Below are 27,575 nucleotides of genomic sequence, written 5' to 3'. Positions count from 1 at the left end.
TGACATAAATACTCCATTCATTTAAATAAAAAGAGCCATCTTTTTAAAAAAAAAACCCATCAAATACTACTTTCTTTCTTACAAGACCATCCAAAACTACTTGTCCACAACATTAAGTAACTATGAAATTATTGGCTAGAAATATACCAAATGACTACATTACAAGGAATTGTCAGACTAAAAATGGTTAAATTATTTATTTCTCAACATGAGGAAGCAGCATTGCTCGGATGAATCAAACTATGCATTTGCAAGTTTCTTCAGAAATTCAGCAACTTCATCAGATGATGGAAGTGTAAAACGAGCATTTGTTTGAGTTCTACCAACTGCGCATGAGAAGTAATTCTCTTTCTTGAGGTCAAGGACATTCCAAGTGATCTTTTCGGGAGCTGGCTTCCGCGCTGTACGGCTGAAAAGTTTACTTGTTTTCTTCGGTGAATTTGAGATAGGTTGTTGTCCCTTGTTTTGATCTGTTGACTTGAATCCATTTTTAACCGATGGGGTCTTCAAAGGTGACACCTTCTCATTAGCAAACTTAGCTGCTTCTGTTAACTTGCTTCTTTGAAGACTTGCACCAAAACAGGAAGGTTCTGGCTCAAAAAAGTCGTAAATATCTTCATCCTGCTGCGATCAATTATGTTAAACTCAAATGTGTATGCAAGAATATGCTAATCAATCTTGAATTTACATGGAAAGACTGCAATTACAAATTTCATATATGCAATCATGCTTGATAAGAACACTTTCTCGTGTTAGACTGATAAATAAACATGAAATTGGAGTTACGCAAAAAAACATATACATAACGAATGAAAATTTAAATCACCTTTGCCAGAAAATGTCCAATACACAGAACATAATCAATAGGTGTTGTCATGGATTTACAGTGAACTATCTCCCCCAGGATGCGGTCAATGGCTGCTCCCTGATGAAAAGAATAGTTTTTTTTTTGCAGACGATTAAATCATTATGAAAATTTTCATGTCAAAACTAGCGAACTAAACTCAGTCATTAGAAAAGGGTCTAACCTTTGTAACACCAGCAGCTCGGACCTCAACTGATCGGCTCCCTTGAACGACTTCAACTGATGCATTTGAAATAGGACCTGTGCAAAGATGTTGTAGCATGTCCCTTGCTTGAAGTTTTCCAAACTCAACATCTATGATCGTGTGAGAGAGAATTAGTAACTGGAGAGAAACAATATGCAGAACAAAAAACAAGTCGATCGTGTTAAAAACAACTTATGTACCTGCATGTCTGTAGTTCCATACAAGTGAAGCTTCTCTTTCTTCAAAATGTGAGCGAGGTGTTCTTTCAGTAAAGTACTCAAAAATATGCTGAAAAATACAGGAGCGTTAATGTAAGTAAATATGAAAGGGAAAGGGACAATCAAAACTCAGAAGAATTAAAACTTCAAATAAGAACCTTCACGCTGTCAACCCATTCCATATTCAATTGTTCTGGCATTGTGGTCATCCATTCTCCATTTGAAGAGTTCAAAAACATCCCATTCTCCGCTGCTAGCCATGTGTCGTATTCTTTAAAGTTCTGTAATAACGATAAGTTAGAAATGGACCAAGTAGTTTGCAAAGACGGAAGTAATGTATAGAGAATTACTTCATCTAGAATCTTTCTACCACTTCCACTAAGCACGACAACTGTAGTATTTGGGTCACTGCAAAGTTTTTTCAAGGGTAGTTTCAGTTCTGGATGCACTGAGAGTTCCATTTCTTTCAACTGATCGCCTTTTCTCTCAACTGGTTCAGTTAATGTTCCATTGAATCCCTACAGTTTATATATTATCAATGTCGAGACAAGCTGTTAATTAATACAAATTTATGATAAATAGTACAGTTCATGATTAATTAGGAGTGAAACACCGTTAAACAACAAAGAGTCGAAAAGTAATTTAAGAATTTTTGAATGGTAAGTTGGATCTCAGAAGAGAAGAAATGATCTATATCAGTCTATTGGCTTTCAAGTTTGTTTGTTTTTTTGAACAAATGCTTTTCAGTTTTTTTAACAAAGACTTTTCAGTTTCTGTTTAACAAGATTTTAAAATAATTTATTAAAAATGTATCATGCACTGCCATCCAGACGAGCCTTCCGTATCCCGTGCATATATACGACATGTCCCAAATGTATCACCCACATTTTGAAAAACGAAATTTAGTTACCAGATGCTTCCTTGATAAGTATCGGGACGTATCAGACATGCACCAATGTCGGATACGTGTCACACACCGATACTTTGGAAGTTTTGGAGTATCGGGGGCTTTATAATACTTTTTCAAGTTGCATCAACATCAAATGCGGCACTCTCAACAAGTTCGTATTTTTTTTAAGCAACAAGTGTTTTTCTGTCTTTCTAAAGTATAGTAGGGAAGATTTAGACAAGTACTAAAATACTTGGAGAAAACAAAAGAGTTTAAAAGGTTTCCTCAAAAATAAGTATTCAAAGAAGTTATATTCTTAATGATAAGACAGCATACCAAAATAAGTAGCCGGTTGGTTGACGTCAGATACTGTTGAATCGCCTTGTCGGTTGGGAGCCGTGGTGGAACTTGCTTTGTCCTCAGTTGTGCTTCCACAACAGTATCATTAAGCTCACTGCAAATATTTAAAGGATCATCATCTATTGTATATCAAATTTGAAGTTTTAAGCAAGGCATCTATTTACAGGCTATAATAATATAGATCACCCTCATTATAAATCAAAAACCTCTAACGTATAAGAGCAGATATTGAGAATACTAATACCGCACCTTACAAAAGTTTCTGCCCACTCCTGTGCAGTGTGTGTTGTTACATGATGAAAGTTATGCCTGTGTCGCTTCTCTCTCTCTGCAGATGGCATGTTCAGAGCTTTAGAAATTGCTTTAGCAACTATTGTGATGTTCCAGGGGTTGACCAGAAGTGCCCCAGCACCAAGAGATTGAGCAGCACCAGCAAACTACAAGAATACCAAATGTCAATACATGTCCGACGAAAATAACAATTGTGCATCATCTCATCGGTTAGCTTATAGCAAACCAACCAGTTTATTAGTCATCCGCTATCAACTAGCTTATCTGCTACCCACTACTTTTTGCCAATCAAAGCCCAATGTAGACTGAATAGGGATATTAATATAAAAGATAATTATACAAATAAGTTGTAATTACTTCACTAAGAATGAGAACCCCCTTCTTTTTTTCTTGGCAGGCCACAAACTCGTAACTGACAAGATTCATTCCATCCCTCAAAGACGTGACAAGTGCTACATCTGGATAAAAGAGAATGGATATGCCATAACCAAAAGTCATTCACAAGAAAGATTATTCAAAGAGAAAAATTCTCAAAGAATATAAATTTTACCTGTAACAGCGTACAAAGCACATAGTGAATTAAAGTCAAGAGTGCGATCCTACAGATATACCAAGAATCCAAGATTAATTTATAACACATTCTTTAAGCCATCTAGCATGGAAGTTTGATTAATAATAAATAAACGACATAGAATTCAGCAGGTTATGTAGCATTTGGAAGTTTGAAATAGGTTTTGTGAATTCAGAAATTCAATTGATTCTTTTTTATTAGCATTTCATTCTTTTTCTTCCATTTCCTCAAGAATCTAATAGATACTGTGCACACTTGTGTATTTAATTTCTATTTATTTTTCTCCTGTTTTGGATAAACCATTGAAAAAAAATTCTCATGTTCATTCCTTTCACAATACCCTTTGTATAACAAACAAAATAAAATGATTTTAACTTCTATTTATTCCTCCCAAAATCAATACCCAAATTCACCTATTCCAAAGAAAGTGTTGGTACAACTTATTACCACAGAAAGGAACAAACCTATATGTATCCAGTACTAATGATTAGATCATTTCATGATATTTAATTAACATTGACAGAAAAGTAAATAAGGTTTAGGATGGAGAAATCAGCATTGTTATAGTGATCATTAGATGATGATTTTTATAAAAAAACGCACCAGGTGATGTATAGGAACAGCACTCAGTGATCCAAATCTGCCATTGATGCGACCAACAATTTCATGAACCTGGCTTGTAAGCTTTTGGTCTGTAAATATGCAAGAAATACGAAAAATAAGAAAATGTGACATATGACAGTTGTTGAAGATATAAAATAGTTTTAGGCTTCCACAAAAACAGCCTAACTTAGTGATTAGGATTTTGATCTTTGCCCTACCTAACAGCTTAAACTTCTAGGAAAACATGTATTCAACAAAAAATCAAATAGGAGACCAAGCTGGACAACTCAAGACCCCTAACAAAATCACTAATACGGTTATGAGATCATTATATTGTACCAATTTTTTGTAAATTATTTTTTTCATTAAGGAATATCATTATACATGAACTAGAAAATACAATCAAATATCAGACTATACAGACTATTTTAGAATACAAGAGATCTCATAAATAATTTGTTTCTTTCTATTTTTCGCTTTCTTCTTGTGTAAAAAGACTTTATTTTTGTCCAACAACATAGTGTAATACAAACAAGAAACGGAAAAATATAAAAGAAGGTGTATCTTCGAGTTGTCAAAAGTCAAAACAACAGGGAAAAATTGAAACACAATCCTAGATTAAAGAAATGGAATCGTATAAGTAGAACATACACTCGGGAACATCTGTTCTTGTTGGCACAGCAATTTGAAGCAGAACAACTTTATCATGCCATTCAACATTGTCTTCCAAGAACTTTTCAAAAGCTAGAAGTTTTTGAGGAATCCCTTTAATCATATCAAGGCGATCAACACCTAACATTACCTGTCAAGCCAGAAAAATGGTTAAGTGAGGTCAGATGATAGAACCAATTAAAGTAGCATTTGACTTAGGGCGGAGGAAAAACACAAATACAACTTCTGTAGTGAAACCATCTTTATAACAAAGTCACTCCTGCAGTAATGCCCTATTTTACTGAAAGAGTGCAATGTGAAAAAACTAGATAAGAAATATTAAAATAAAAAAGACAATAAATCTTTCTTTTTGTCAAATGGAAGTGTGGAGCTGTGAAAGCTCTAATGAGGAGAAGATCACCAGGCCTAGGCTCCGGTCAGAAAAGCGGATGAAACAGAATATCATCTGATTAAAAGTGGTAGGGATAAAATGATAATAGTAACTTCCACTAGAGAAGGCCATGGTATAAATGGTTGGAAAATATGGTTTTTGATAGAAAAATAAAGGAATAATTTGATGCATGTAGTTAATCTCATGCAGTGGGATAAGGTTGGATTTTTTTTGGTTATATATTAATATGAGAAAGACACAACAAGCAACTAGTCCATAACAGGTAAACATCACAAATATGAACGTGCAGCAAATATTCTCGAAAACAAGTTAAACTGGCTCTACAAGTGATTTAGAAATAGTGATAAGTAACTATAGCATAGTGCATTAGTTGTGTGGTGTATGGATGAAAGAACATAAGGTCATGTTGCATTTTCTCATATTTTTTAAGACAAGATTATAGGATGACCAAGCAACAGTCGTCTTGGCCTTGATGTCTTTTTTTCTTCTTGCTTTCCTTTCTGTCAATCTAATTTAATTCAAATGGAACCAACTCACTATGGTGGACAACATCACCTACTTTCCCATTTATAATCCTTAATAGTTTTTATGTTTTCCAAAATTGTCATGACTCTAATCTATAATCTGTAATAGGAAGAAATAACATTAAGAATCTGAATTAACCTCAAAATTCATAGGACAACCATGCAGAGAATACAGTAAGATTACTAACCACAAAAGCAGTTAATACAGAGTAAAAGGAATACCTTTCTGCCTTTAAATCTTTCTTGCAAGTCTTTGATGGGATTTTGAACGTTAGAAGTGTCAAGTGCACGTATGAATCGATCTGAGTCTATACCAATTGGAAACTGACATGCAAGAGAAAAAGAAACAATTAAGTAGTTATTTTCATCCCGTGTTAATTGCTTACATCCTAAAAAGAACAGTTTCATTCAAAACGTTTTAAGCCATTTTATTTTCAAAATCTTTGGAAGTATCAATCAGATTAGAAAAGAATTGTGACCACATACTGCAGCAACCCGAGTCAGTTTCCCTTGATCCTCGACCCCTTCTGGTGTTGCCTCAAGTCCGAGAATGCGAGTACATGCACTAACAAAGTGTCGTGCATAATCATAGGTGTGGAAACTGTTCAAAAAAGTTATACTTATCCAAGTCAGAAGCAATGACAATAAGAGAAAGTGAAAGTGATTAAACTATAAAGGACAACATATAAAGGAAAATCACAAAGGTTAGAACCAAAATGATAAAGTTAGAGCAAGAATGTTGCCAAAATGCTGAGTCAAATTGCAACTCACCCAACCAAGTCAGCAGCAAGAACTGCACGAAGAAGCTCTGAGCGAGATGGCAGAGTCCTATGAATTTCAGAAGATGGAAAAGGGGTATGGAGAAACCAGCCAACTTTCATTTTGCTGTTAAATTTCTTTAAGCATTGTGGTAGAAACATAAGATGGTAATCATGACACCAAACAATATCTCCCTCTTCATAGACCTTGTTTACAACATCAGCAAACATTTGGTTTGCCACCTGATACGAGTCAAACTGAGATTGAAAACCACGAGTTGTTGCTAGACGGTCTTCTTGCGGAAGTCCAAGATAATGAAAAAGGGGCCACAAAATGTTATTGCAATAGCCATTATAGTACCGATGAACAATATCTTCAGTAAGAAATACTGGGATACACCTCTGCAACACAAGTAACAAGCAAAAGAAAGTTTTAAAAATAAAAACACTAAAATTCACTGATGTAACACCACCACAATGACAAATGCACGAGTTATTTCTAACATTTTGAGGGAGAAAAAGTACCTTTTCAGCCAATGCTTCAGTGAGTGTCTTCTGTCCAACCTCATCTGGCACATCGACACCGGCCCAACCAATCCACCTCGCTTCAAACTCCTTCACACCTTTATGAAAAAACAGTCTCATTAGTAACCTCTGTCAGCTAGGTTTTAAATTACATAGTTACACTAGAAACCAAATGATTTTGCAGAAATATGTATAATGCATGCAAATGTGGCCACAGTTGGAGTTGAAATAACGTTGCGGAGACCTCTAAAACCTATATTTTGCTTCCACAATTGCAGTTGCGAACAAGAATTTAAAAATATGTGCCAAATTCATTTCAAATTGCAACAGAACTTACTACAAAACCAATAACAGTTAAAAATTCATATGCAAATTTCAAACCAGAAAGAACATATACTAAAATTCAGCACATACCTAAAAGAGCGCTCACCAAGCCTCCAGCACTTATCTCTAATGACCAAGAATCCTCACCTTTCCGAACAGCCGAAACCGGCAGTCTATTAGCCACAACCAAAAGCCGTTGTCTCATAGGCTTTCCATCTTCCCTTACATATCCATCCCCAAGAGCCTTTGCTGCACCTTCCAGCAATCGTTCAACATGGGAAGCACCAGGGTTGTTATACTCTTTTAAGCATATGTCATGCTCAAAAGACTCAGTAGCCACATGTTTATTATTATTACAATTATGATTACTATTATTATTATTATCATTACTATTGTTAATATTATTATTATTATTAATAAGAACACTATCAGGAGATTCAATCAAAGGAGATGGAGATGCCGATGCCTTGCTGCTTTTTCTTAGTTCTCTTCCTCTCACAAGCCGTTCAACACGACTTGTAGAACTGTTATAATTACCAGCATTATACTTGTTGTTCCCATTCCCAGACATATGCTCGCTCTGGAACCCAACCATGGTTGAATAGAATCAATAGAATACTCCTGCATATATTTTTATAAAACAGAGTATAATAAAACAGTAATGAAAGGGAAAAAAGAATCAAGCATAAAAATTTCACATTCCTAAGCTTACCTATAAAAAAGAATCAAGCGCGTAGGACATTGATTGAATATATATATATATAAAAAAAAGTGAGGAACGTATTGATGATGAGAAAAAGGAAAAGTGTGCATCTGATAGAAGGAGTGAAAGAGGTTAAAAGTACAGCTCAGGGGAGACCTCGAAAATGAGCAGACGCTGAAAGCAAAGAAAGAGACTAGTCTTGTTCAATACGTCAATCAACAGCTGGGTATGTATTTAATCTGCAATGGCAGAGTGTGAGAGAAGAAAAGGAGTGAAAAGCAGTAGAATCCTCGTGTAAGCTTTATAACCCTCTATAGCCTCACTACCATGCAACTCACACCCTTTTTTTTTTCAACAATAAAACTTATTAAATACCCTAATTCTTCTATATTCAGTTAATACTCTTTTTTTTTTTTTTATCTCAATATTTAAATGAGGTGTTTGCAATTTTTAATTTATTTATTTATTATTCAAAACCCCAATGCAAACCCTCCAACCAACCAATAAGTGAATTGCTCCTTGTCATGCATTTTAATATTATTATAGGAAAAGTCTAATGAGCATGTTATATAATATTTTTATTCCAAAATTATTTATATATTAATTACTTAATATTATTAATGAATAATTATTTAATTAAAATATACTAATAATTGTATTATTTCTTTGGCACAAAAATAAATAAATAAACACATCATTGAATTTGTATATTTTAAGTAAGTAACATTATATAACACATTCTATAAAGAGTAGTGTATATAGTTTGTATATTGATTTAGGTGAGTTTATTTTGGATTTTAAAAATGATTTTAAATTTGTTTAGAAATTTGAAACTAACTTTTCTTTAATATATATATTTTTAAAAGTTGAAATGGATAAACTTAAAGTTCTTGTTTGGAAAGAAAATAGATTTTGAAAAGTATAGTAGAATTAGCTTTTCAATTTAAAATTAAAATGATTTTCAATAAAATAATTTTTAAAAAATACTATTCTCTCTATCCTAAAATAATTATTGCATCTTATAAAATTATTTATTCTAAAATAAATATTGTATTTTAATTCCAATGTGATTTTAATATCTTTCAATCTTATTCTCTGATTAATACTCTCAATTTATTATTCTATCATTTTATATTTATAATAATTCATATACACTAATAATAGATATGAATAATTTGATAAAAATATTATTCTCTTTTATTTATTATATTTTTTAATCGGTATAAAATGACCAATTTTAATAATTATATTAAAATGGATAAAGTATTAAATAATAAAAAATATTTTATTTATAACAAAAAAAAACTATAACAAACACTTACCGTTTATTAAAAAAATAACAAATAAATATCGGATGATTTGTTAGATTAAGATTATATGATTAAACATTTTACACGCGAATTAAAAGACCTACTAATGGTGGTGATACAATTCTAGAACAATTTTTCACTGAGATATTAAGTGTTATGCTTTTATTTTGTGCCATATAGTTGGTTTATTATATATATTATTTACTATTTGAGTGGGGTTCAATTAATTATAATTTTTAATTTAATTTAATCAAATGATTACTAATTATAATTAAATAAAAATATTAAACATTAAATTTAATTTAATTTAAAAACTGAGATTTGCAGTAAGTTAACCTCAAAAGTTTGTTAATTGATTATATTTTTGTTAAACTGATAAATGTTTTTCACGTTTTTATTGCTAGTTTAGTTTTTTTTTTTTTAAAAGCAAAAGAATTCGTCAAGCTACTTCCATCATTGAGCTACCCAAATTATTTGACGTAGACCCAAACTCTTGAAGTTTGGAAAAATATGAAAGATTCAGTGCGCTATTAAGCTTTACAAATTAAATACCTTTGTATTTAGTTTGTTTTATACCACGTTATTAGTATTTATTAGTATTAGCATATCACTCTAAACTTTAGCTGAATAAAGGACAGCAAATGAGTATGACATGTTAGGCCTATCCGTTTTAATAGAATCTTTTTTTAGATTTTATTTTAAGTTCGCGCACTTTGTTTTTGTTTAATATTGAGTATTTTTTTATGAAGTTTTTATAGACGTTGATATTTATATAAATTTTACAATATTTAGTTTTTAGAGGTGGAGGATTCGTTGAATCCGTCCTACCATCATTTTTTTTGGGCAAGTTAAGATTTTAAACATACATCATCTATTATGTGTGTTCCATGCAGCTCTATTTTTTTTTTTTGGTCACAGGGTGAATCTAAATGAGGTAGACATGCACATTTAGTCATCTATAAACTCAACAAATTCAAGATAGTTGAGTTTTATGAATAGTGTATGTATTGTTTTAATATGTTTATTTGCTCTCTAATATGTTTAGTTTTAGTGGATTCTATTTGGAAAACTGAGGTGATTGGTTGCCCAATGTTCATCCTCAAAAAGAAGCTAAAGTTATTAAAGTGTAAGATCAATGATTGGAACAAGATAATATTTGGAAACATTCATAAGAATGTTAGAAAAGCTAAGATTTGTCTGCAAGAGGTGCAAAATAACATAGTTGCTCAGAGCCACTCTGATTATCTCATTGAGAAAGAGAATCATGCTCAAGTCATCTTAGATAATGCCCTCTTTATTGTGGATTTGTTCTGGAAGGAGAAAGCTAGAGTGAGGTGGTATGCTAAAGGTGATTGGAACACAAAGTATTTCCACATGATTGCTAAGATCAAGAACGCAGCAAGAGGGATACATTCAATAAAGATAGATGACACCTTGACAATTGATCCTAACAAGATTGCCACACATGTGGTCAATCACTATTATGATTCGTTTAACATTTTTCCTATTTTGTAGGATAGTAATCTAGTGGAAAGAGTGGTCCCCCAGCTAGTCAATGACCAAGCTAACAATCTTCTTACCATGTTACCTTCACAAGAGGAAATCCATGGTGCAGTATTTAGCCTTAACGGTGACAGTGTTAGGAGCCCTGATGGTTTTGGTCCTATTTCCTTTCAAACTTTTTGGTCAATTATCAAAGAGGATGTGATAATAGCCACAATGCAATTCTTCACAGATGGATGGATTCAGCCAAACTATAACTCAAATACTCTAGTTCTAATCCCTAAGGTTGAAGGTGTAGACTACATTGAGAAGTACATGGCATTGCCATGGCCAACTTAAAACACAAGATAATCACAAAGATCCTAGCAGACAGGATGTCAAAGATTCTTCCAATAATCATTTCTAAGGAGCAAAAGGCCTTTGTTCATGACATGTTTATTAAAGATAGTATTTGTCTTACTTCAGAGGTAGGCAACATGCTTCACAAGAGGTCTTATGGTGGCAACATGGCTATGAAAGTGGACATATCCAAGGCCTTTGATACATTAAGTTGAGACTTCGTCATAAGAGTGCTTCAACAGTTTGGTTTTAGTTCAAAATTTTGTCATTGATTTAATTGCATTCTCCACTTAGCCTACATCTCCATCCCTCTCAATGGCCAAGCCAGAGGTTTCTTCAAGTGCAAGAAAGGGGTCAGACAGGGGGACCCTCTATCACCTCTTCTTTTCTGCATTGCAGAAGATGTCTTAAGTAAAGGGTTCACTACCTTAGCTACTGAGGACAAGATCAAACTTATAAAGGAAACCAAGAATGTCAATGTCCCGTCTCACACTCTTTTTGCTGATGACATCATGTTTTTAAGAAGAGGTGATGTTTCTTCCATCCAAGCAATCAATATTATCTTCAAGGAGTATGATGACTCCTTAGGGAAACACATCAACCCTTCAAAATCAATTTTGTATGTTGGCTCTCTCACTTCTCAGAAGCACTCTCTTTTGGCCAACCTTAGGGGCTTCATGGTGGGCTCATTTCCTTTTGTTTACTTGGGAGTCCCCATTTTTAAGGATAAATCTAAACACATTTACTTTCAATCTATTATTGATAAAATCAATATTAAACTAGCTACTTAGAAAACCTTTCTCTTATTCATTACTGGTAGGATGTTGTTGGTAAAACCTATCATTCATAGTATGTTAATCCATAGTATGTTGGCGTACTCCTGAGCTTGTTCTCTTGTGAAAATCATTGAGGGTGGACAAGAAAGTTCATTTGGAGTGGTGACATCCACCAAAGAAAATGGTGACTATATCTTGGAACTCTTGTTGTCAGGATGTCTTAAAGAGAGGGTGTGGGGATAAAATCTATATCCACTCTGAATTTGGCCTCTAATCTCTTGCAATGCTGCCATTGGATAATTTAGAGACAGAGCTCTTAGACCTGGAGGGAATATTGGTCATCATATGTTCTCCTATATTTGGAGTAGTATGAAGGAAGCCTGTGTTAAGTTTGAGATTAATTCTTCCTGGCTCATTGGTAATGAAAATAGTCTCAACTTCTGATTAGACAATTGGGCAGGTCAAACTTTGACAAGTCTCTTGAACAATCCTCCCTGTCTCCATGGGAGGTTAAAATCTAAGATTGGCCACTTTATTGAAGATCACAATATCAATCTCCTTGACTTGGTGATCAACTTATATCCTCGGATCTCTAGTCTTACTCAAAACATAGTTATTGCAAATGATGTTTCAAAGGACAAGAAAGTGTGGCGTCTTGAGTCAAATGGCATCCTCACCTTCAAGATTACTTATTCATTTAAAGCTAACTCTGCTCAAGAAAATCCCTGAGGTAAGATTATTTGGAACTACTTCATCCCTCATACAAAGCCTCTATTATTGTAAATGGTGATTCTTGGTAGATTGCCACTAATGATAAGCTCACAAATAAAGGTGTTCACATGACCTCCAGGTGCAACCTATGTCATTACAATGTAGAATCTTTAGAGCATCTCTTCTTCAAGTGCTCCTATGCTAGAAGACTTTGGATTTGGTTGGCTTCAATTATGGACTCTGGCCCTTCCATTAATTCTATGGGTGATTGTTGGAAGCTGCTTAGGCAAACCTGGTCAAAACAATGCTCTGTGGTTTTCCTGGTAGTCGTAATCAATATTTTTGACAACATGTGGAAGGCTAGGAATCAAGCTAGATTCAATGGTAAACTCATTCCTTGGAGAACCGTCATTTCCTACATCATGTCTCAAGTTCTGATCTCAGACTCCTTGACCAAGACAACAACCAACCATGTTATGTTTGATTTCAAGATTTTGAAGACCTTTAAAGTTGATATTCATCCTCCAGTTATAATTGTTGTCAAGGAAGTTCTATGGAACCCTTATTTGGATAATTTGATCAAGGCAAACGGTATGGTACCTCTCAAGGAATTATATCTATTGCAGCATGTGAAGGTATTTTTAGGGACCATGATACTACTCTCTTATGTAGTTTTTCTTGTAATGTGGGATCAAGTGATGCCCTTTTTGTAGAGTTGATGACAATAATCTTAGCAATGGCGCGTGCTATAGCAATGAAATGGTCTAATTTTTTGCTAGAATTGGATTCTAGTTTGGTGGTGTTGGCTTGTAGCAATCATTCTTTTGTCCCATGATGCATAATGAATATATTGGAAATTTTTTATTAGGAATGAAGTCTATGTGCTTTTTGGTTATCCACATCTACATATAGGGAAATCACTACAAATAGACTTTCTAAGTTAGAATAGCTAGTCTGTTTAATGTATCAAGTGTGACTTAATCATGAGATCTCATTAAACATAAGGACCTTATTCTTAAAGTATCCGTAGTCGAGCTTTATTGTGAAGTGGGATAACATTAAAGCATTAAGACTATTATGTATATAGACTGATGATCACATCTCACAGATCATGGATAAGGAGTTATCAAGTCTTAAACATATGTATGAATATTAAGAGTAATATTTATATTGGATTGACCCGCTATGAGAATACTATATAAAATGTTATGCAAAGTATCATAAGTTATTCTCATGGTGATTATGGTGTATATCACCCTTCGACCTGAAACCACTATGGACCCCAGATATAGAGTCGAGTCTCTTATTGTTGATCAAACGTTGTCCGTAACTGGATGACCATAAAGACAGTTGACGAGTACTCCACGAAGCATGTTGAGGGACATGAGTGACCTAGATGAAATTTGTCCATCCTGCATAACAGGATAGATGTCTACGTGCCCAATATTGAACTAGACAAGGATGACACAGTCTATGCCTTGTGTTCAATATAGACATAAGGATAAAAGGGTAATTGTACACATAAGTATTATCACAAAAGGATTTGTCATATCACATGACATTTTCGTGTCTTGGGTAACAGTGATGTGTTGCTAAATACCACTCACTGTTTATTATGTTAAATACGTGATTTAATATAATTGCTAATATCACAAAAACCTACAGGGTCACACACAAAAGGACGGAATGATGAGAGATAGAGTAAATAAGGAACACCATAAGGTACGGTGCACTTAAGTGAATTGTAGAACATCGTAAGGTATAGTGTACTTAAGTAGAATACAAAATATGGTAAGGTACCATGCGCTTAAGTGATTTTGGCATATCATAAGATATGGGTCACATACACTTAAGTGGACTTTTTAGCTTGCATCCCACACATTTTATAAATAGAACCCTTGTGCATAAGCATTGGTGCAGATGTAATTTTGTTTCTCTCTCTCTCTCTCATTCAAAGCCTTCATTCGTGCAGCTAGCACTGAGATTGAAGGAATCCGTTCGTGTGGACTGAGTAGAGGCGTTGTCACCATTCAACATTCGTGATCGCTCCGTAGATCTCCATCAAAGATTTCAATCGCCACAAGAGGTAACAATTCTATCACTGGTCATGTCCATTCGTAAGCATCACTATAAGAGATTTTTTTTATGTTCCGCTGCATTTTGGATCGTTATTTTCCTTCACTCCTTCATTGACAGTGTAAAATATTTTTACATTGTCAACCAATGAGACTCGTGTATCCCGTCACACCATATTTTTATTTTTAAAATATTGTTATGATTTGATAATATAAAATATTTACATTGGATGTCAGTGTAAGATTTTTTTATGATTTGACAATATAAAATATTTAAACTGGATGTCAGTGTAATATTTTTTATACCGACAATGCACTACCTTTAACCTCTTAATTACATTGAGAGCAAGTAGGTGGATTCATATCTAAAATTGTTAAAATAGGTTAGTTTATATGGATTGATTAGCTAAATTTGCTAAAACATTGAGTTTGAAATTTAGAATTAGAACCTAAATTTGTAAGGATTTTTTTAGTATGGTCCTGAAAAAAAAAAACTTAATACTATATTTAGGCTATCCTATAGTGTCATTGTCCATTTGTCTCGAACAATTAAAATTATATTAAAAAAATTATGCTAATATTTTTTTGTCGTTTCCCTTTAAAATAAAATAGTATTGAATTGGCTCATCTATAAATTTATCTCTTTTATTATATTTAATAATAACTATCAAGTTAATATTATATTTTTTCATGTTTCACTTCACAATTTTATAATATTCAATTAAATTTGTGTTACATATTTATTTATTATTTTGAATAATTTTATATTTGTATTATATTTAAAATATGTTATAATATTTTTTTATTACAATGTAGTTAATATATTTTATATATTATAATTATAATATTTATAAGAAAAATATTTTATTTAAAAATAAATAAACAAATAACCTATTTAGAATTGGGTAGGTTGCAATCTATTTAGAGCCCCAAACTCATATTATGACATAATTTTTTTCCCGATCTTATCGGCCTATTCAAGATAAGGTAGTCCATTTTAGTAGTCCTCTCAATAGTGTAGGTCAGACTATTTATCTTTCTCTGTGTAACTCCCGGCTAACTCTGCGTAGTGTGAATGGTTGCCAAAATTTAATTTGGTTTATTTAATTAACAGAATTTAAATTAATAATAATAATGTGTTTATTATTATTGTCTTGTGGTGATCGGTTATGTCCTTAGTTTTCCTTTATTTTGTTTTGAGATTTTAAAATACGACCTGCGTGTCGTGTCTCTCTTTTAATCTCTTAATATAACTTCTTTTCTCATCTCACTCCCTCATATGTAAAACGAGTTTCTTTTATATAATGTAATATTATGAAGAAAGGGAAGAATACAATATCAAAGGAGGACAACCTTGAAGATCTTGCTTGGAGAAGCTTAGATCGTTGTTAGGTTTACTTAGGTTCTCTCGTTGGCTTGGGAGAACAATTGTGTTATGGGTCATAACTGTTTCATTTTGTATGTATGTTGATGCATGTGAATGTATGTTGATGCATGTGAGAGACGATTTATATGATAAATAAGTCAGTGGGATCAGAATAATTGCAAATTCCCTCAAATTAAATATTAAGTTTATGTTTTCCAAGTTTTAGCACTCATCCAGACTAGTATCGAATAATGTAGGTTTCGCCTACGCGAGGTGCATATTCTATATTAGTAAGGTGCGATGGGATAATTGTAATATTCAATTGTTAAAACAATGAGTCAAACTTAACTAAACAAATTATAATAAGATTATATATGTTTAGAAGCAAAAGTTGGAAATAATCCATGTGATGGATTGGAATAAGAAGTTATTCATCCAACTAAAATATTTGAGAGTTGTATTAGATACAACTGGAAGGAGTTCCTACCTAAATAACCTAGTTTTGTGTAATCCGCCTACGCGGACTTAAAACAAAGTGAAATGTGGATCTCGACCCACTAGAAAATCTTCCAATGGGATTTTCCGAATCAAATGGTGAGGGTAATTTGTTTTGAGTAAAATAATGGGAGCATATTTAATTAAAGGTCTAATTAAATATGTTATTGATACTTATATTTTCATTATTTTCATGTAGATTACCATGACAACAAACACCTCTAACAACATTTTGCGATCAATCCTTGGTAAGACAAATGATATATTCTATGCTACTGCACAAATGAACAATGGATTATATGTCCTTGATCTTGAAATGCCTATTTATAACATTAATACTAAAATGGTGAAACCTAATGAGTTAAATCCAACTTACCTTTGGCATTGTCGATTAGGCCACATAAATGAGAAACGCAATTCCAAACTCCATAAAGATGGACTCTTAGACTCTTTTGATTATGAATCATATGAGATATGCAAATCTTGTCTAATTGGAAAGATGACAAAGTCTCCATTCATAGGAAAAGGTGAAAGAGCTAATGATCTTTTGGCCCTCATACATACTGATGTATGTGGACCAATGAACATACCAGCCAGAAGAGGTTTTTAGTACTACATCATATTTACTGATGATTTCAGTAGATATGGTTATGTGTATTTAATGAAACACAAATCAGAGTCCTTTGAAAAGTTCAAGGAATTCAAGAATGAAGTACAAAACCAAATAGGTAAGAATATTAAAACTCTTCGATCAGATCGATGTGGTGAATATTTAAGCCTAGAGTTTGGTGACCATCTGAAAGAGTGTGGGGTTCTATCCCAACTTACTCCTCTTGGAACACCCCAATGGAATGGTTTATCTGAGAGAAGAAATTGAACCTTGATAGACATGGTCTGATGCATGATGAGTCACGCCGATCTTCCGAACTCCTTTTGGGGACATGCATTATTGACAGCATCTTATAGCATCTTAGACACCATATGAGATATGGAGTGGTAAGAAATCACATATGTCTTACATGAAGATTTGGGGTTGTGAAGTTTATGTGAAACGACAAATTTCAACTAAGCTTGAGCCCAAATCTGACAAATGCTTATTTGTGGGATATCCTAAAGAAACAAGAGGGTATTACTTCTACAATCCTTCTGAGGGCAAAGTGTTTGTCGCTCGAACTGGAGTTTTCCTAGAAAAGGATTTCATTTCAAAAGGAATCAGTGGGAGGAAAGTAGAACTTGAAGAAATTCAAGAATCACAAAGCATTGATACACCTATGGAGGAATTAGAGTAGGAAACACAAGTAATTATGGAAGAGCAACCTGCTCAAGTAGAACAAGACCAACGTAGGTCAAGCAGGATATGTCACCTATCGGAGAGATATGGATATCTCATAACTGATCAAGGTGATGTATTACTCATGGATCAAGATGAGCCTATGACCTACCAAGAGGCCATAACTGGTCCCGAGTCTGAGAAGTGGCTAGAAGCCATGAAATCTGAAATGGATTCCATGTACATAAACCAGGTTTGGACCTTGGTAGAGCCTCCTGTAGGAGTTAATCCTATAGGATGCAAGTGGGTCTTCAAAAAGAAGACTGACATGGATGGTAAGGTACATACCTATAAGGCAAGACTGGTTGCAAAAAGATATAAACAAATTCATGGGGTTGACTATGATGAAACCTTTTCACCAGTTGCAATGCTTAAATCTGTTCGGATCTTACTTGCTATCGATGTATATCATGATTATGAAATATGGCAGATGGATGTTAAAACTGCTTTCCTTAATGGGAATCTTCTTGAGGATGTGTACATGACACAACCTGAAGGATTTGACATACCAGAAGAAGCCCAAAAGATATGTAAGTTACAAAGATTAATCTATGGATTAAAACAAGCTTCCAGAAGCTGGAATCTTCGTTTTGGTGAAACAGTAAAACAATATGGATTCATCAAGAATGAAGATGAGCCTTGTGTCTACAAGAAGGTTAGTGGGAGCATGATCGTCTTCCTGGTATTATATGTAGATGACATATGACTCATTGAAAACAATGTCTCTACCCTACAACAAGTAAAGTCTTGGTTAGGGAAATGCTTTTCTATGAAGAACCTAGGTGAAATAGCCTATATATATATTAGGAATCGGGATCTATAGAGATAGATCACAAAAACTATTTGGCCTAAGTCAGAGTACATACATAGACAAAATGCTGAGACGCTTTAATATGCATGATTCCAAGAAAGGATTCATACTTATACAACATGGCATGTGTCTATCAAAAACACAATCCCCTTCAACTAAGAAGAAAGGGATCGCATGAATAAGATTTCATATGCACCTGCAATAGGATCTATCATGTATGCCATGTTATGTACTCGACCAGATGTCTCGTATGCTTTAAGTGCAACGAGTAAGTACCAATCGCATCCCAGTGATGCTCATTGGATAGTTGTCAAGAATATCCTTAAGTATTTGAGAAGGACTAAGGACTCATTCTTGATATATGGAGGTCAGGAAGAGCTTGCTATAATCGGATACACCGATGCTAGCTTCCAGACAGATAAGGATGACTTTAGATCACAATCGGGTTATATGTTTTGCTTAAACGGTGGCGCTGTGAGCTGGAAAAGTTCAAAGCAAGATACACTTGTTGATTCTACAACCGAGGCCGAGTATATTGCTACCTCAAGTGCAGCAAAGGAAGTTGTTTGAATCAAAAAGTTCATTTGTGAACTTGACATAGTTCCTAGCATTGTGGATCCCATTGGTCTCTATTGTGATAACAACGGTGCTATCACACAAGCTAAGGAGCCTAGATCTCACAAACGATCCAAACACATACTTAGGCGTTATCACCTCATTCGAGAGATAATAGATAGAGGAGATATGAAAATATGCAGAGTACCTACACTTGACAATATTGCTGACCCATTGACAAAACCTCTTGCGCAGCAGAAGCATGATGACCATACTAGATCTGTGGGAATTAGGGGTATGCCTGATTGGCTCTAGTGCTAGTGGGAGATTGTTGGTGTAAGCCCTAAAGGCCAATACTTTTGGTACTTGTATCGAATTATTTATTAATAATAAAAGGCTTTTTCTTTATTATGTTTGTTTAATAAAGTTCCTAGAATAGCTAGTCCGTTTAATGTATTAAGTGTGACTTAATCATAAGATCCCATTAAACATAAGGACATTATTCTTAAAATATTCGCAGTCGAGCTTTATTGTGAAGTGGGATAACATTAAAGCATTAAGACTATTATGTATAGAGACTGATGATCACATCTCATGGATCATAGATAAAGAGTTATCAAGTCTTAAACATATGTATGAATATTGAGAGTAATATTTATACTGGATTGACCTGCTATGAGAATACTATATAGAATGTTATGCAAAGTGTCATAAGTTATTCTCATGGTGATAATGGTGTATATCACCCTTCGACCTGAAACCACTATGGACCCTAGATATAGAATCGAGTGCCTTATTGCTGATCAAATATTGTCGGTAATTGGATGACCATAAAGACAGTTGATGGGTACTCCACGAAGCATGTTGAGGGACATGAGTGACCTAGATGGAATTTGCCCATCCTGCGTAACAAGATAGATGTCTACGGGTCCAATATTGAACCGGACAAGGATGACACAGTCTATGCCTTGTGTTCAATATAAACATAAGGGCAAAAGGGTAATTGTACACATAAGTATTATCACAAAAGGATTTGTCAGATCACATGAAATTTTCGTGTCTTGGGTAACAGTGATGTGTTGTTAGATACCGCTCATTGTTTATTATGTTAAATACGTGATTTAATATAATTGCTAATGTCGCAAAAATCTACAAGGTCACACACAAAAGGACGGAATGATGAGAGATAGAGTAAATAAGAAACACCGTAAGATACGGTGCACTTAAGTGAATTATAGAACATCGTAAGGTACGGTGTACTTAAGTAGAATACGAAATATGGTAAGGTACCATGCACTTAAGTGATTTTGGCATATCATAAGATATGAGCCACATACACTTAAGTTAGTTTTTTAGCTTGCAGCCCACACAAGTGGTTCTATAAATAGAATCCTTGTGCATAAGCATTGGTGCAATTGTAATTTCGTTTCTCTCTCTCTCTCACACTCAAAACCTTCATTCGTAGTAGCTAGTACTGAGATTGAAGGAATTCGTTCGTGTGGACTGAGTAGAAGCGTTGTCACCATTCAACGTTCGTGATCGCTCCGTAGATTTACATCAAAGGTTTCAATCACCATAAGAGGTAACGATTATATCATTGATCATGCTCATTTGTAAGGATCACTAAAGGAGATTTTTTTTTATATTCCGTTGCGTTTTGGATCGCTATTTTCCTTCACTGACAGTGTAAAATATTTTTACACTATCAACCAATGAGACTCGTGTATCCCGTCACACCATATTTTTATTTTTAAAATACTGTTATGATTTGACAATATAAAATATTTACATTGGATGTTAGTGTATGACTTTTTTATAATTTGATAATATAAAATATTTTAATTGGATGTCAGTGTAATATTTTTTTATACTGACAATGCACTACCTTTAACTTATTAGTTGCATTGAGAGCAAGTATGTGGATTCATATCTAAAGTTGTTAAAATAGGTTAGTTTATATGGATTGATTCGCTAAGTTTCTAAAACATTGAGTTTGAGATTTAGACTTAGAATCTAAATTTGTAAGAATTTTTTTTAGCCTGGTCCTGAAAAAAACTTAATACTATATATAGGCTATCCTACAGGGTCATTGGCCATTTGTCTCGAACAATTAAAATTATATTTAAAAAATTATGCTAATATTTTTTTTGTCGTCTCCCTTTAAAACAAAATAATATTGAATTGTCTCATCTATAAATCTATCTCTTTTATTATATTTAATAATTATTATCAAGTTAATATTATATTTTTTTCATGTTTCACTTCACAATTTTATAGTATTCTATTAAATTTGTGTTACACTGAATATTTATTTATTATTCTGAATAATTTTCTATTTGTATTATATTTAAAATATGTTATAATATTTTTTTATTACAATGTAGTTAATATATTTTATATATTACAATTAAAATATTTATAAGAAAAATGTTTTATTTAAAAATAAATAAATAAATAACCTATTTAGAATTGGGTAGGTAATTTAGAGCCCCAAACTCATATTATAATATAATTTTTTTTCCCGATCTTATCGGTCTATTCAAGATAAGATAGTCCATTTTAGTAGTCCTTTCAATAGGGTAGTTCAGACTATTTATATTTCTTAATCTAACAGAATTTCAAACAGCTCAAAAACTATTAAAAGTGGTCAAATTTGTAAAATTAATTTAGTAAAGAACAATATAGTCACTAATCACATTTAACGGTTGTTTGGACGTCACTCGCGTAATTTCGTCTCCTTCATTGGTTTAAGCATTGCAATGCTAACAACTTATCTAGCTTTTCAACTAAAAATCATAATCATCATATTTGAAGCTTTTACACCGTCGTTATCTTCAACATTTTTAAATTTGAAAAACAGTTTTATTTCTGTTAAGGGTCGATGCGACACCTCTTTAGCTTGCATCAAGCAACTTCTTGAGGTACCTTGATTGGGAATAGGTCGGTTCCGCCTTTGAAATTATTATTGCTCTGGAGACTAATATATGATAAACTGCTTATGGATGACATGTTGGTCTCTAGGGGGATGCACCTTGCTTCTATGTACACTCTTTGTTGGCACAATGCAAAGTCTCTATAACATGTGTTTTTTGGTTGCAGGTACTCTAAGAACTTGTGGTATTGGCTTGGTGGTTTGCTAAACGATAACCCTCACATTAATTCCATGGAGAACTGTTTAAAGATTCTTGACAGTAGGCATTCGCTGCGATGTAAGGTTGTGATTCTCGTTGCGGTAACCAACATTATTTCTGCCATTTGGTGTGCCAGGAACACGACTTGTTTTCAAAATTGCTTCAAGCAATGGAAATCACATTGCTCGACAATTATTTCGCAGACAGCTCAAGCTAGGAACTCTACTTTAAAATAGTCAAACAATGACATTCAGGAATTTATTATTTTAAAGAACTTATATGTTATAGTTTACCCGCCCAAAATGAAATTTTGTGGTGTTCTCCTTCCTTCAATTGGGTAAAGGTTAATACAGATGTAGCCTATTGTGGTACTTCTTTATTATCGACATATGGAGGTATTTTTAGGGACCATGAAGGTAAATATTTGAGTAGCTTTGCGTGTAATCTTGGATCGAAAAATGCTCTTTATACTAAGATTATGGTAGTCATTTTAGCTGTGGAGCATGCTTCTATTTAGTATTGGAATAGGTTGAGGTTGGAGACGAACTCTAAGTTAACGGTGTTTGCCTATAGTAAACCATATGTCGTGCCTTGAAAACTAATGAATAGATGGGGCAACTGTATTCAAGTTATGAGTAACTTTATTTTTTTAGCAACTTATATTTACAGGAAAGAAAATTATTATGTAGATAAACTAGTTAATTTAGATTTGATAGTTATTAGTTATATGTGGTGGAATGATATATATCCCAATGTAACTTTAGATTTCAATAGAAAGAAGTTAGGTCTTCTTAACTTTCACTTTTTGTTAGATTTGAAGTTTTGTCTTGAATTTCCCCCTCATTTTTAAACCTATTTTCATATCTTGTCCTCTTTTGATTTAATTTTTTTTCTAATAAGATCTTGGATTTTATTTTAGTATGGTCCACCTGACAGATAGCATTAAATTATAGATAATACTTTATAAGATGACTGTTAGCAATAAATAGATAATTTATATCTCATGCTTTAAAGTCTTACTTATATACACAAAGACCTTAGTTAAATACTGAAAGCCCATTACAAATTAATCCAAATATAAGCGGTTTTGGACTTTTGGTACAATATACGTTAGTTTAAAAGAAATTAAAATATCTTAATAATTTTTTAATATATGCTAAATTTTTTTACACTATCCTTTAATAAAAATATATCATTCGACCATATCATATAAATAATATACAATTTCAATAATATTTTAAAATTAATTTATAAGCATCATTCATTTTCTCATATTTTTTTATCATAAAGTATAACATAAAAATTAGATTGTTCAATTAACATTAAAAATTTACAATAGAAAATTAAATATTAAAATTATGTTAAATTACCATAATGGTAAAAAAAACTATAAATTTTATTTGCAATAAAACAATAAAAAAAAATTATCACGAGTAAGATATACATACAAATATTGATCATTTTAAAAGTATTCATACTTAAGAGAAGTTTAAAAACTAAACTTTTAAATATTTACAATTTTTTAGAAATATTATAAGTTTATTTGTTTGATTTATCTTCATATTAATGAAAAAAAAGTTCAACACATTAAGCATTCTTTTAATTTTTCAACAACAAAATTAAGGCAGAGGTATGTGTTGGGTGAATGTTCAATCATTATCCGGTTAAAATTATTGGATTTTATATAATTTAGAGATACTTATATTTATATAATTTAAGAGTTAGTGATTAAACCGAAAATTTATTTCCTTAATAAAAGAATGTCAAGGCATAGTTTTAAGAGTGGATAACATAACTGCAACCAAAAGAAATCAAATATAAGAGGAAAACACCAAAATAAAACTTGTATAGATCTTTTGACAAAGATAAGAAAAACATGTGACTAGTTGCTCAAAAAGCGTCAAAAGTAAATCATTCAAAGATTTCCAGAATTTTCCTAACAATTATTTTTTGATTAAATTTTGCGGCATTTTATTTTTTCTGTACATATAAAGGTAAGGGGGGTCGCATTATTGAGTTGCCTCTGGCAGATACGTGAAATCAAAGTTCTAAAAGGAATGGACCCTAAGAGCTAAGGTGGACAGGGAAATCCAGTAGATCCAAACTTGTCATAAATTCAGGTAGGATTGTATGGTTACCACATATTTTAAGGACACATTCTAAAATATCACACCAGTCTTTTGAAGTGTATTTATAGACAACATTATTTGTGCAAAAAAAAGTTATTTTTGACAAACTTTGTGTTTTTCGAATCCGCAAAGTTACAATAATTGGAGTTGGGAAAGTTTGAAAAAAGTAATTTATATAATTTTTGTGGATAAAGGTATCACTTTGTTGAGCTCAAGCAATGACCTTCGGTTAATGTTAAATTAGATATCAGCACAAACATATTTGTAAGATACTTATTTTAAGAAAATTTTATTCTAAATATTATAGTAAGAATTTAAATAGAAGGCTTTATGGAAAAGTTATAGACATTTTTTTAACTCGAAAAAAAAAGTTATGCATGAAAAAGCATATGAATTCTAGTGTGCACGATTAACATTTAGTATATTAATATTATCATTGGATGTTTGATTCAGCTTGCAATAAACTATGTGTCGTAAGCACACTGTTCTGTTATTAATTAATGTGAGACAAAAAAATTACCTGAGATCTCAGAGTAAGCAAGACATAAAAAGAGGTATACTTATAAATATAGTTTAAAAATTTATAAATTGGTATGATATTGTGAATTGATCATATGCAAAAATAGTTATAATCTTCATGGATAGAAATTAATCTCTATTTTTTAAATAAAAATAATTAATTTATAATTATCAACAATTTATTTATATTAATAAATAAATATAAATAATATAGATTAATTTTAATAGTACATAATCTTTATAAGAATCTTAATCATGTGTACATATTTAAATATTAGTAACACATGAGAAAAGTCATTTTCATGGGCACCACCAGCGTATCTATACCTTACCCTGCAAGTTCTGGTCCAAAAGATTCTACACTCATGCATGATAATTTTATTTCTGACCCTACAATTTTCCTTGTTTGCTCTCAATACTAGTAGTCTATAAAGATGCATTAGGTAATCACTCTCAAGACTTTTATTCTTGCAAGCACCATGTTCTTCTACATCAGGTACCTTTTTTTAATTATAATAATGATGTAGTGTCTTTTTTTAAAGTAAACCCAAAATAATACACAACATTTGAAACTCTACCTAGAATATTAACCTAAAGGGGCAACTTAAAAAAACAAAGGCTTTGAGAAGGTGTAATACACTATAAAATGTTTGTTAGAATTATTCTATACGTCAGCAAGAAGCACACGAGGCATAACACTTACAAAAGGAGAACCATTTGCACTGACTTTTTATCATCCAATGAGCATAAGATCCAAAGTTAGATACTTGCAACCTGGGTTTGGAAAATGTTCAGGACCCACAATCTAGACTGCAACTTGAAGATTTTTTCTCTCTCTCTCTCTCAAACAGTAAATAATTTCAAGACTTTATCAACTTGACTACAATTCTTCTCAACTTTGATTCTATAGTGGATGTAAGGAGTTTAAATTGTTCTTGAGCTGTAATCTTAAATGTGTGGTTTTCTGCTTGTTCAACAACTTCCAAGAATGTTCTAGTTACACTGAGAAACTGAGAAATCATGGTTTGCCAGACATATGGAAATGAGAATGGTTGCCAGAAATATGGATTTGTTGTTATTGAAACTTTTGCTTGTAGTCAGAATAAAGATAATTACTAGACCACTAAGATTTAGAGCGTGACTATTCTCATTCTTACCATAATCACCTGAACCAAAATTATTAGCATTCCAAATACAACTCGACAGGTTTTGGATAATGATGACATAGAATTTGACTTAGTAAACACAGTAGGGTGTTAAACATTACAAAATTCAAACTTGTCATAATACTAACTAACTTAGCTTTTATGGAGAATAATAGAAACCTCATGCATAACTCTTCTAGGGTCCATCATTCCTGTCATCCACAAACTCTACCACCACATGGGTGCCTGAGTATATCACATGTGATACTAAATCTATATAGATGGGAGCAATCTTTTACACAAAAGCCTGTCTTTAGAATCTATGGACAGAATTCATTTCAACAACTTCTTTTTCTCATGATTCTATCATTATACATCTTTACTCCCCCTCCATACCACTTCAGAAAATGTTTTAGAGTTCCAAGACACTAATTAAAGGATTTTGAAGGAAAGGTTCTAAAATAAGGTTCATTACCGTGAAAATGGTTGTGACAAAACGGTATCAGAAGGTGTCCATAGAGATACAGTTATTCACCGTTTTTACAATGAAAACGAAATTGTGGTTAATTCACACTGCGGTGATCGTAATAAAAACTATGACACCTATACCGACTGAATCTACGAAAGTCTTTACACGAACGCGGCCGTTTTAAAAACCTTCCATTTGAAGGTAGTTTGCTAAGGGCCAAAGAAGCAAATTAACAAACACATAGGGGACCACAAACGCATAAAGTTATGTCACTACTAGAATAATGCAAAAATGCCAATATCCACAAAAATACTATCTCATGTGAATAATCAAACGAATTTTGACCATAATTGACTTCTAAAATTTCATTCTACTTTTCACACAATAGAATAACGCGTCAACGATTTCTCTTTCTCTATACACCTAGTGACTTTTTCATTTTACAAATTCTCTAATAAGCTATTTAAAAGCTTAATTATTATAAAGAAAAATTATGAACAAATAATTTTCACATAAAAAATTACGTGCATTCGCTTTCGGTTTTCCTCCTGCATCAACTTCTTGTAAACATTCAAAAACTTAAAATCAACATCACTAAATTTAGAATACAGACTCTAAAACTCATGCAAAATCAAGCAGTTCTACAGATCTAATCAAAAGTTCGATTCAAATTCAAAATCAATCCAGTCAATAATCAACCACGCATAAACACTAAACACAAATAATCAAATAAAAAGCAAGAAAACTGACCTGAAAGACGCCGATTTTTACTGCTTCTTACTTTGTTCCAGAGTTCCAGAGAGGGAATGAACGAAAATGGAGGTTTGGAATTTCGCAGAGAGAGAAAACTATTCTGTTGTTTTGATAGTGAATTGTGAAAGAAGAAGAGAGAAACTGAAGGGTTTATATAGAAGTGAGAATTGTTAATGAGAGAGAGCGAGTGCATTTGATGCGAGAGAAAGTATCTCAGCGAAGGTGTATTCTTTTTGGCGGGTGGGGGACGAGACCAATCAATTGGAGGGAATTTGTTCTG

The 27,575-nt window shown here is 32.8% G+C and overlaps 2 protein-coding genes across 6 annotated transcripts; one reads left to right on the top strand and one right to left on the bottom strand.

Moving 5' to 3' along the window:
- On the bottom strand, nucleotides 1–27,575 carry LOC127094458 (alpha,alpha-trehalose-phosphate synthase [UDP-forming] 1). 5 transcript variants are annotated; one of them, XM_051034003.1, is made up of 19 exons: nucleotides 27,293–27,575; nucleotides 7,888–8,117; nucleotides 7,266–7,796; nucleotides 6,852–6,949; nucleotides 6,340–6,728; nucleotides 6,055–6,169; nucleotides 5,791–5,892; nucleotides 4,633–4,783; nucleotides 3,982–4,070; nucleotides 3,358–3,406; nucleotides 3,165–3,265; nucleotides 2,766–2,953; nucleotides 2,493–2,610; nucleotides 1,618–1,785; nucleotides 1,426–1,548; nucleotides 1,250–1,337; nucleotides 1,029–1,159; nucleotides 827–925; nucleotides 1–624 (listed from the first exon to the last, which is right to left on the bottom strand). In XM_051034003.1, the coding sequence occupies exons 3-19, from the start codon at nucleotides 7,768–7,770 to the stop codon at nucleotides 241–243; spliced, it is 2,898 nt and encodes a 965-aa protein (XP_050889960.1). In that variant the 5' UTR covers nucleotides 7,771–7,796; nucleotides 7,888–8,117; nucleotides 27,293–27,575; the 3' UTR covers nucleotides 1–240. The 5 variants fall into 5 exon arrangements, with proteins under 5 accessions (XP_050889960.1, XP_050890396.1, XP_050891343.1 ...); XM_051034439.1 differs by having other exon boundaries at nucleotides 8,035–8,117; XM_051035386.1 differs by lacking the exon at nucleotides 7,888–8,117 and having other exon boundaries at nucleotides 7,266–7,755.
- On the top strand, nucleotides 10,278–11,030 carry LOC127086477 (uncharacterized). The gene is made up of 2 exons (XM_051027252.1): nucleotides 10,278–10,658; nucleotides 10,704–11,030. The coding sequence occupies exons 1-2, from the start codon at nucleotides 10,278–10,280 to the stop codon at nucleotides 11,028–11,030; spliced, it is 708 nt and encodes a 235-aa protein (XP_050883209.1).

Source organism: Lathyrus oleraceus, chromosome 1 (assembly GCF_024323335.1).
Source record: "Lathyrus oleraceus cultivar Zhongwan6 chromosome 1, CAAS_Psat_ZW6_1.0, whole genome shotgun sequence".
Classification (NCBI taxonomy): domain Eukaryota; kingdom Viridiplantae; phylum Streptophyta; class Magnoliopsida; order Fabales; family Fabaceae; genus Lathyrus; species Lathyrus oleraceus.
Note: the sequence above shows the minus strand (reverse complement) of the source record. Positions and strands in the feature narration are given on the sequence as shown.